Below are 12,015 nucleotides of genomic sequence, written 5' to 3' on the forward strand. Positions count from 1 at the left end.
CATCCGACTCATATTCTTCTTCTTCCAACACTTGCTCCTCACTCTCACTCTCGGACTCGAAATCTTCATCTAAAAGTTCCTTCGTTCTTGGACTTTCTCGGGGTGCTTGACTAACATCGGTTGCTAGAGCATCATCAACCATTTTAAGATCTACTTCATCTACATCACACTCATCACAATCAACAATCCATTCTTGAGCCGAGAGAGAATTATTTGCTAATAGCACATCCATGTTTTTATCTTTTCTTTTTTTTGTTTTTTTCCATTAAATTTGTATTGAATTGAACATAAACAAGACTCTTCAATTTACTTGTCTCCAATCTATTTCGTTTCTTTGTATGTACCTATAAATTTAAACACAACAAAGAGTTTAAAAGTGCTTAATATTATAATTTTATAAAATTTAAATTTAATGCTTTATATTACTAACCCCTTCAAAAGTGCTTCAATTCCTTTCACAACCCGATGAGCTACTAGTTAAAGAAAGAATCTTCGTTGTAACCTTTGTCAAATGAGGAGTTACGCCACCAAATGGTCCCCACCAGCTACGGTTTTGAAACAAAATCACATTATTAATCAATAAATATCAAAATTTTATAAAATAGATAAGTAGATAACTAAAAGGAAAACGAATTACTCGGATCAAAGTCGGCATCGTTCACCTTACAATGTTTAATTTCAAGATCACAACAAAATCTATCAACTTTTTTCTTGTACTTTGGCAAGTCAATAGTTACGACTTGCCTTTGCATCTCTTAATTTCCACAAAATAATGTATCAAAAAACTGAAGAACTGCATCCATTACATCGTGGTCATATTGGAGTTGTGAATCATTATAATGATAATACGGATTCAAAAGATAAGATGTCAAATGTAAAGTTGAATCTAGCCGACCTTTCATCTTTGTGTTTATGATATCTATAATAGGCTTGTAATGTTTCTCGTTACCACCCAAAGATTTGATAATTTCTTCTTTTGCAATTTTAATCTCCCCGTAAACAAAACTCATTAAGGGCTTCCAATTCGCATCAATCATTCGAAGGACTTTCACCAAAGGGGAGAATACCTTTAAACATTGTGTCACACTTGACCAAAATTGGACACTTGTCACAGTTTTATATGAGGCAATCCTTTTAGGCTTACCGGAAAATTTGCATTCCTCCCATTCGTTGCTAGAGAACATATGTCTTAGTTGCTCCTTTTTTTCAGACAAACTTTGTAATGTTAGAAAGGCGGTAGCAAATCTCGTGACTCCCGATCGGATAATTTCTCTTTTGTTGGTGTAACTTCTCATCATCACCAAGGTTTTGTGGTGAGCGTAAATGAATATGGTTAGTTTCTTTGCTTGATCTAGGGATTTTTTAAACATTGGGAGTGCTCCGATACCTTAAAAAAATAAACACGATCAAATAACAAATTATAGCATACAATTAAACATTTTAAAACTAAATAAAGTAATAAAAATAAAATAATAAATAATAAATAAACAAAATAATGTAACTACCTTCAAGCATAAGGTTAATGGTATGTGTCACACATGATGTCCAAAAAATAGATGATATTTTCTCTTTTAGCAACTTCGTCGCCCCCATGTTATTCGTGGCATTATCGGTAACAACTTGAACAACATTCTCGGGACCAACTTGTTGAATACAAGATTCCACATACTCATATATGTGTTGGCTTGTATGTGCTTCACCGGAACATTCTTTTGAAGATAAAAAAACGGTACCTATCTTTGAACTAACACATAAATTCATAATGCTTCTTCTCTTTCGATCGGACCAGGCATCCATCATAATCGAGCATCCATCCTCTTTCCATTCTTTTTCTTTTTTTTTTCAACAAATTTTTTGTTCTTTGAACGTCATGCTTTAGAAGTGGGTCACTCAAAGCATATCTAGTAGGACATTGAAGCCTAGGTTCCAAATTGGCCAATAACCTCCAACATCATTTTGAAGCTATCCCTTTCAAAGGCATGAAAAGGAATGTTGAACAACTTAGGATGCTGAATAACTTAGTAAACAGTAAACAACTTAGGATGCTCAACAACTTAGGTTTAACAGCTAAACAACAAAAATACAACTTAATAGCTTAACAACTTGACAGCTAAACAACTTAATAGCAACAGATTAATTGGAAACAACTTAGGCTTAACAAGTAAACAACTTAGGCTTAAGAGTTTTACTGTTGATGTCCTAATTACATAAAATTTCATATGAATTTGAACAAAAAAACTTCTATTTTTATGATTATTGTTATAAAGGTTAACATACTTATCAAAAAGACATTGCAAATCTATGACTCAGATCAATTTCCAAATTTTATCAAGCAGATTTCTTAATAAATATGATTAGAAGTTTTGAGATGATCCAGCAAGCAATAATCGATACTAGAGAAAAGAGAGCAGCAAATGCTTTGATCCAACCATATACATCTCTGACAAGAATTAAGTTTCAATTTGCTGAACAATTAATAAACACTTCCAAACCCGTGTTTACAGCTTAAGTGCAAAAGACATGACTAAAACAAAGGAGGAGAATCCAAACGAGACTTGGTAACTTGGTAAAATCAGTTGCACATACAAGACTTAAAGGAATGCAAAGAATACAGGGAATCGACTTTATCTAATAACTTAATAAGTAGTAACATTCTTTTGGGTTCTTCACAAGTACAAAAAAAGTCAAAAGAAACTTACCCTGAGTCGGATTTGGAAGTCTAAGATGTTCGACCCACTAACTCTGAGGCGAGCTTGAAGTATGAGATGCTCGATAAAACAAGGGCTGGCGTTGGAGGGATTCTGGAGAAGCGTACGACGTCAGAGGTGAGCTTGGAAGTCGACAATGTCGACAATGCAGTGAACGAGCTTAGGAGGCCAGTACGAAGTCAGTGTTTCGAAATTTCCAAATAGAAAACACATTAAATTGAATATGATGGAATGTGGGAAGTGGGAACGAACCCTAGAAAAATATTTTCAGATTACCATTTTTGCCCCTAAATTTTTTGAATTTTCTTTGACCAGGTTTGACCGATTAGCTCCGATTAGGACCGAATTTGACATGCGTTGACCAAGCCCGATTAAAGTGACCGATTATCAATAAACCTCATCGGTCGACGTCCGATTAGTGCATAGGCGCCGATTTGGCCGATTTCTGCAACACTACTACTAGTAATGCTTTAGAGGCGCGTTATGATTATTTTAAACAAAAAATCATTGCTAGATGAAGAATGAGTTTTAGTAGTATACAAAAATGTGCGGTTGCGCTTACATATGTGAGATACAATATAGCCTTTGATGCATCTGACGAATACTTGAAAGTATCCAAGATGACCGCAATTGATTGGGTAGATTGGTTTTACGCATGTGTGTATGGGGTTTATCACAAAGAATATTTACATAAACCAACTACACGTGATATTGATAGATTATATTTGGCTCATGAAGATAGGCATGGATTTCCGGGAATGCTTGGTAGTCTTGGTTGTACGTATGTCACGTGGATAGCCAAGTATAATACTAGAAGCTGTTGCATCACAGGATTTGTGGATATGTCATTCGTTCTTTGGAGTTGCGTGGTTTAACGTGTAACGTCCCGAATTTTCAAGGAAATTTTTTTTCATTTTTATAAAACAACATTTCTGTAACACTTTAATTTTTCAAACAGATTTTTCATTTTAAAATCGCATACTTTTCATAACATATTGTATGGAAATCTCGTTTTCAAATTACAGAACACAACTCCATTAAAAATCCAGGATCCTCAAAACATAACTCTTTCTCTGGTGTGTACAATCAAACTGGTGCCTTCCCGCGATTCCTGAGAACAACCTGAAACACATAACACATAACACGGTAAGCACGAAGCTTAGTGAGTTCCCCAAAATACCACATATAACACATAGTAGCCACTCGAGGCTATAACTCTGTGGGCCCTCTGGCCCTAACTCTGTGGACCCTCTGGTCCTAACTCTGTGGACCTTCCGGTCCTAACTCTGTAAACTCTGGAATACACACAACATAAATCACATAGAAATAATGCAGTGCAACACATCACATACATAGCATACAAGATACTCTGTCACATAACTCTAATTACCACTCAAGGTAAAGTATCGTGAGAAGACTCACCTGACAAGCAGCAAGTAAATACCCTCGCACCCGAAACTCGAACTAGCCTCCGCCTAGCACAAAAGATGAATATCTCTAATCAATACTCTTCACACGACCCCAATAAATGAGGGCTATTCTTCTTTCTCTAACTCTTGAATTGGGTAAAGACCATTTTACCCTTCCATGGTCTCCATTACTCATGTTGACCAAACCCCAGAGTCAACAGAAGTCAAACTCGAGTCAACAGTCCATGTCTAACCCGACTCGCCGAGTGCACCCTTGCGACTCGTCGAGTCCACTTACTTTCCTCATAAATCTCGTGACAGTCTAGCTCAGCTCGTCGAGTTGACCCCCAACTCGTCGAGGTATCGCATGCTCAAGCTCATCGGGACAAACCCTCACTGACTCGTCGAGTCAACTTATGGACTCGACGAGTCCCCTCAGTCTGATTCCTCATTCAGACGTCCAAAGTCAGATCTCTCATTCCAAACCCTAGATCTAGCCCTTTAATACACCAGAGACACATAAAGTCTCGACCTTTACGTTCATACTTGGCATAAATGCCTCAAAATGCCAAAACAAGCCCTTCTTAAGGTTTTAAGCACAACAACCCTCATTTGGATGAATAACGTTGGGACCTTTAGACTCTAGGGACCTCACAAGGTCCAGATCTGAGGACTAGGCTTCTAGCTAATCCATTTTACTCAAAGTCCCAAACCAAAGGTGGTAAAAGCCCTAGAACTCCAAACACATGAGATCTAACCAAAATAATGAGAAAGGTGCAGACTTTTACCTTCCTCAGAAGCTCTGGATGATCTATCACTGGATCCAACTTTCCCCCTCTTGATCCTTGCTTGATCTCCTTCTCTTCTTCTCAAATGATGCACTAAAAATCCCAAGATAGCTTCTCTCTCACTTTCTAGCTCAAATGACCTTTAGGGTTTGCTTCCAGGGAAAGGGTGGTCGCAAGTGAGGCTATAAGTGCCTTTAAATAGGTCCCAAACCCCGAAAATTAGGGTTTCTCTAATCAGCGCCTACTCAGCGAGTCCCTCTCCTCGGACTCGTCGAGTCCACTCATTAAATCCACGGGAGAAACCCGACTCGACTCGGCGAGTTGGACCCTCAACTCGTCGAGTCTCTCCTTTAATCACAAGATTAACCTACACCATAATACCTCTAAAAATCCGGATGTTACAATTCTCCCCCACTTGAATTAGATTTCGCCCTCAAAATCACTCCTTAACCACTCACATAATGAAATCATCAATCCAAAAGGCACCACCGAAAGGATCTCATACTACCCCGATATCTTCCTTTATGGACACCTGAAACCACACAAAACTCCCAAGACCAGAACTGAACCAACTCTTCCGTCGCTAATATACTCCTCCCCACTATCCGGAAGCTCTAGTGGCCTGACCCGCCGCCATACCGCCTACTCAAGCGATCACCATGATATTCGTTCCTCGAATATCAAACCCTGATAACTCACTGATCCTATGATTCTCACAAGACCAAATCCAACAATCGGCTACCGCTCACTCATATCAACATGCTAATGATCCAAATCACGCCCCAAGAAACGGAAGGGTCCACACCCCACCAGGGATCATACACTAAACTGCTATCAGAACCCATCCGAACAAAGAATCCTCAACACTCTGCCCTTCAGACACAAGAGAATAACCAGGCTCGCTCAGAAGTGTCCTCAGACATCACAATCACAAGTCCCAGCTTCGTTCCTCATACCCCTTTTAATACTGAGCACTAGGTCAACTTTTGACTCCACAGTTGAACCTCCAAAGGTCACCCATAACATATCCCGAAATGTCTTACTGACTTCCTTCTCATAACAACTATCTCGGCCCAGTGACACCCAAGTCACGAAGTTCTCTTTACCCCAACGGATTCCACAATCCTACAAAATTGTTTCACCCTCGACCCCCGTCGAACACTACTCCCTAGATACGAGCGCCTCGCGGTACCTCCCGCACCAACGAACTGACCCACCCCGGTCCAAAACATCTGATGACAAACAATATTCCTCAAAATGGAACCCATCTCAGAATCCGGAGTCTCATTTCGCCTACTCAATGCACCACTAGAGTCAAACTTAATATCGAGAGTCTGGTCCGATCCAGAATTGGAACCACTCGTCCCAATGAACCACTCAACTCATGACTCATGACCTGCAACCCATGTGTACCTCACTGATTCACTTCCCTTGGCCACGAAAACCACTACTCTATTCGGAATATCACGACTTCCGACAAACATGGAGACCCCAGGCTTCCACAAGTCAAATATTAGGGCTACCCAAGCCTAAAACTCTTCTGCGTCAAACTCTGATCAGAGAGCACTTCATCACAACATTCTCTCGCTGACTAGTGGGTACTACAGCTCCACGTAGTATCACAACGACCTCTCACTGAATAGTGAGTACTACGGCTCCCCGTAGCATCACCACACCCCTCACTGCATAGTGAGTACTACGGCTCCCCGTAGCATCACCACAACCTCTCGCTGAATAGTGAGTACTAAGGCTCCCCGTAGCTGTTGGGTTTTGAGCATTCTAACATTCGTATGGTGTACATGCAACCCTATAAACCTTGGATCTATGTTTTCTCTATTATACATGCAAATATTAACTATTCCAAGGTTTCATCCTAACTAGCATATTATGAAGCACCTATACTACAAAGTTCTAGTTAGATGACATACCTTTTGATGTAGCTTGATGTCTTCAAGCTTTAAGAGCTTAGCCCCAATAGTGTGGAAGCCTCAAATGGAATCACAAATCACCAAAACACATTGGAAGAACTTGAGAGAATATGTATGCACACTAAAATCGGCCCACTCTTATTTTCACACTTGTCCAATTTTGTGAGCCAAGGACCCCTTTATATATTATGGAGGATTAGGGTTACATCCATGTAAACCCTAATACCCATGACCTTTCATTTACATAGGATCCATGGGTTAAAAGCTCCATGGACCATCCATGAAAGCTTAGCCCAACCTAAATGAACTTGGCCCATTCCATATATATAAGAGTCCATATTTAATTAGTTCTTTTTGATCACTTAATTAATTCTTGATCAATACTAATTAAATAACATGATTCCATATTAATATATTAGAACTTATAATATATTAATATAAATCATAAATATACTATTCTCAAAAGACTATCCATATAAATTGTGCCGGTGAAGTGCAACCCAAATGGACCATGCCGGGTCGGGTCAAGTACATACCAAATATAGTTATGGACTTAGACATTAATCCAACAGTCTCCCACTTGGATAAGTCTAAAACTATTATTGAGTATGACTTCAAAACCTAACTGGCAATCGTAGCTCTTAAAGCCGCTGTCGAACTCTGACCTTGTCCATGACTTGTCCATTAGATAAGGGATCATATATTCCTCCATTCTAGATATCATATGGACTGAGACATGGATTATAATCATTCTCTCTGTCCATTTGTTGTTTCCCGATTTTCGATTTATGATGACTGACTGATTGAACAAATCAAATCAGTCCTGGCTTGGCCAAGCACTCACATGTGTCATCGCTAAATCATCGAGGGGCCCACAGATATCGCTTTTATCCCGAAGGTAAAAGGAATGGATAAACTTCGACTCATATGGCTTGTTCTACTACTTGTTGAATCATACACAAAGGCACGTTTTATAACATCGAGTTACCAATGCGTTTTCGTGCAATCAATGTATAACCAACTCATAGTAACAACTCATATCTCTAGGTTTTAAGAATATAAGATATTATCGTCTCATGATCACTCGTGATAAAATCCATGAAGTGATTCAAATGAGCGGGGGTTGAATCCAATACTCAGAACTTATGAGCACTCATGAGTGTTGTAGCACCACTTTGTCCACCAACTTGGACCTCTACAAACCAACCCATGACAGTCTTGATTCATATCTACTTCCAACATATGACCGACTGTGGATGGTTTGAATAACTTAATCATTCAGGAAGAGCGACTTAGTTATTCAAACCCTATAAATATAAATAAACACTTTTATTTATCACCATACTGATTACTCATTATTCATTGTTTCGGTTTTATCAACTTTATACTTGAATTAAAAACACTAGTTGTCCCATGCTCCAAGCATGTACACTATGTTTTTCTTAAACAATAGCTTTGCCATACACCAAGTATGCACTCTATGTTTGTCTATGATCCTTACTTTGTGAAATAAACCAATTGAACATAATTTCAATGATTCTAATTTCACACTCCCAAATCCTTATCGAAAAATGTGAGAATTTCAAATTCCTATCATTTATCGAAATCTGTTTAGATTTTAAACTTATATGCACTGACCCTCCTGTAATGAATATGTACAAAGTCACAAAGACTTGTCAACAGTCATTATAAGGTATTCCAATGGAGATCAACTCCATGGAAACTAAGTCTCATATTCAACGTACATTGCTTTGGACATGCTTCTTGCATTAAGTTTTCTAATCTTACACATATAACTTCCACCTATGGAGACAACTCCATATTCTCATTTTGACTATCACTTCTGAATAAGAGATGCCTCTTTTCAGAATATGTCAATATGGTCCTTCCAAAATTAGCATTATACTTCCAACTGTCCCTGAGCAACCAATCTTTGGTAAACCTCAAATTGTCCTCGACAATTGCTTAATCATTTTAGTCATATCCAATTCTAGACCTTTTCCCTTCTTAATGCCTCGGGGCATTTGGAAAAATTTAGAAATGACAAATATTATAGCACATGCAATCGATCCTGTACCCAAAGCAAATGGTACACGATTCATGATGTCTCACATAAAGACATGATTCTAGACCAGTCTTTTGCTACAATATTTTTATTTGCCATGTTTTCAAAATTTGACTATGAAGAGGGATGTCGTAATCATAATCGAATTTTGAGAACGCAATATATAGAATTTCCTTAAGTTGAACCAATCCAACATGAAATTCATATATATATTCTTGACTAAAGATGATTAAGGTCTCAATATAAGCCTTTAGAACTGAAATGAAGTATATCCTCTCCCTTAATTATAGCAAAACAACTTTTTCAATCCCTGCAGCCTCACGAATTGAAACTTTTGTTTTCTATAATTAACATTGCTAACTTGCAACACTAACAATAATTATCATGCTCCCACTAACATGATGATTATTAGCATAACACTTATGGTCCCACTAGCTTTGACATGTACTCAGAAATCAGCTGGACTTCTAGAAATCAATACTTTATTGACTTTCTTACCAAAGTTCAGATTTCTGATACGAGATGCTTTGATAAAACTTTATCAAAATCATACACCTTTCCTTAGATAGCATGTATGTGTGTCTAAACAATTTCAGAACTATGAAAAGGGATGTCGTAATCATAGTCTCAATTGTTTAGACCTTTTGCCATCTGCTTCAAATATACTTGGTGGAAGTGTTTCCTCACCATCATTTTCATGAATCGGAGAGAAACCTTATGACCCTTAGATTTTATGGTGTATGTGTTCTTATCCATGTGAATCGTCAAAACCATAGTCACAAGACAAGGATAATGACAAATCCAAACTCATATGGACTGAACTTATGCAATCTTAACTTCTTGCCACCTGGCAGTACAGGGCTTGCCATTGCTTCCAAGTTGTTATGCAACCAATTGAGAACTTTCAGAACTCCTATGCAAAGCCAACTTTAACTGGAATGGGCACAGAATATGTCAACACGATAGGTTATAAACCTCAAGTCGTGTGCTAGTGAAGAACCTCAGGTTTTATTCTTGATTAGTTCTTGAAATTCTTTTTAGGATCTTTAAGACTCCCACTATCCTCTTGACATATAAGACTATCTTGCCAAATATTCAAGAGATAGTGCGGATTCTTTATCAAGACAAACACTTCACACAATTGGCCTTAGTTGGTCTTTGTTTTATCCAAAACATCACAACTTACCAATTTCAAATGTACAAGAGTAGGACACTTTTACTCTTACATTTGACAAGTGTTTTAAACCTTTCTTTAAGATATGTCACTCAAGTTACAATCTTGGAGTATGACTCTAAGAATTGTTTTGGAACGAAGTATGACTCATCTTCCTGATCTAACCATTTCAACAATTCATGACTCCTCTTCTTAGTCATAAGAATGCACTAAGATGACCTTTAGAGGACTAATTGTGATATGATTTCTAAATCATTAAGATGATCACAAACATGATACTAAAGTACTCTCCCATCTTTTCAGATTTGAGAAACTTTTATCTTTCTGCCTAATTTGATTCTTCCCATTCGTTCTGCCACACATTGAGACTTTTCCAATGCTTCAGAATTATACTTTAACTTGTAAGTATAACCATATTTACTAAACTTTAGTAAATCAAATAGTCTTAACGAGCTTTGTGGTGGACATTACCAGTGCACAAGAATGTGTACTCGATCCCTTTAGTCCTTCACTTGACTCACACATCCATGTGAACAAGTAATTAGTCTTGATTTTCCAATGCTTGAAAGTTCTCATTCATCATACTATTCAACTTGCATGATTCCAAGTTTCGGTCCAATTGAAACTTGGGCGATGAGGAACTTTCCTGATTTGGTAAATTTAGACACTACCACAAATGAAAGAATCAAATCCATTTTCCAATATTGCTGTCAGTGGAATCATATAAGCAACAATTTTCCACAAATGCCATTGTAAGGATACTTCCAATAAATAAAATTAAACAATTTTCTTTTATTTTAAAACTTTGCGGAAAAGCTTATCCTTACAATCCACATGGAAAATTGTTGTTATCTATTCCTTAGCAATATATCATAACTTCTTAAGCAACTGCTCAAAATTCTGATGCGATCGAAATCCACCTTCGCGATCAGAATCAGCATATACTTCCTTTAAGATTTCTCTCTATTCTTTGATTCTTAAAACATCAACATGTGACCCAGTCACATCATGTAATGAGGATCTCAGAATAGAACTTAATAGAGTTAGATAATAGGCTCTACCTGATGTAGAGTCAAACTTATTGACTTTAACATCCTTAGGTAAATTTGGCAGCTTTGCAATCAACGCCCCTTCCTTTGGCAAAATAAACATATGGACCCTTTGGTAATGGGACTATCTCAGACTTTGCCTTTCTCTTTACCATTTGGTCAACCAGGTTGACTATGGCCAATCCCTTTCCAATGGGAAGAGAATGTTTTTTCTGGATTTCCAGTGTCACCATTGTCACTGTCCATAAAGTTTTTGGGAAGTTGATCTTCTAATCAAATTTGCTTTACTATCGTTCCAAATCATTGCTGATTCAGCAGCACCAAGCAAATAGATATGATCATTAAGGTTCATGTCATAGTCTATTTCATAGTAGTCCCAAAGGAACTCACTATGTGACTTAGAAAGTGATTGAACATCCAAATTTCTCAAGACTTTGACACCCAACTCTCCCGGCTTGTCAATATGTGACTTCATCTCTAAGATGTGATCACACATAGACCTTGCTTGCCATTAGGGCTTGAGTGACCTTGAACTTGTGGGTTAGGTAGAATAATTGGAGGAGATGGAGGAAGAGAAGTATGACTTCCATGAGCCAAACTCGGGAAGTCATATTCATTAGGAAAGCTTGGTTTGGGAAGATCATTGTTGTCTAAACCAGACATCAACAATGGGAGAAATTCACGTAAAGTTGATTTAAGTGCTTAATATAACACCCAATATGATATATTAAGGCTAGGACCCAACAAACTATTTTATAACTTGGAAGAGGGATGCCGTAATCCAAGCTATAAAATATTTGAAGGTAGGGGAATGACGATTCACCAATTTCCACCAAGATAAACGAAATGTATTATTAGGTTTTAATTGGTTTTGAAACTCCTAGATTCTTTTGA

The 12,015-nt window shown here is 37.7% G+C and overlaps 1 protein-coding gene across 1 annotated transcript; it reads right to left on the reverse strand.

Annotated features, from left to right (window-relative positions):
• Positions 1-755: 755 nt before the first annotated feature.
• Positions 756-1,797, reverse strand: LOC145139781 (uncharacterized). Its single transcript, XM_079073485.1, has 2 exons — positions 1,506-1,797; positions 756-1,387 (listed from the first exon to the last, which is right to left on the reverse strand). Exons 1-2 carry the CDS (start codon positions 1,795-1,797, stop codon positions 756-758), a joined length of 924 nt encoding a protein of 307 aa, XP_078929611.1.
• Between the last annotated feature and the right edge of the window lie 10,218 nt (positions 1,798-12,015).

This window comes from Lactuca virosa, chromosome 9 (assembly GCF_052849685.1).
Source record: "Lactuca virosa cultivar CGN04683 chromosome 9, Lactuca_virosa_CGN04683_v6, whole genome shotgun sequence".
In the NCBI taxonomy this organism is placed as follows: domain Eukaryota; kingdom Viridiplantae; phylum Streptophyta; class Magnoliopsida; order Asterales; family Asteraceae; genus Lactuca; species Lactuca virosa.

Excerpts from the sequence above, each read along its gene's own strand:
- LOC145139781 (XM_079073485.1), bottom strand. The coding sequence starts at position 1,797 with ATGGATGCCTGGTCCGATCGAAAGAGAAGAAGCATTATGAATTTATGT. Across the intron at positions 1,388-1,505 it reads CATTAACCTTATGCTTGAAG|GTATCGGAGCACTCCCAATG; the intron begins GTAGTTACATTA and ends TATTTTTTTAAG.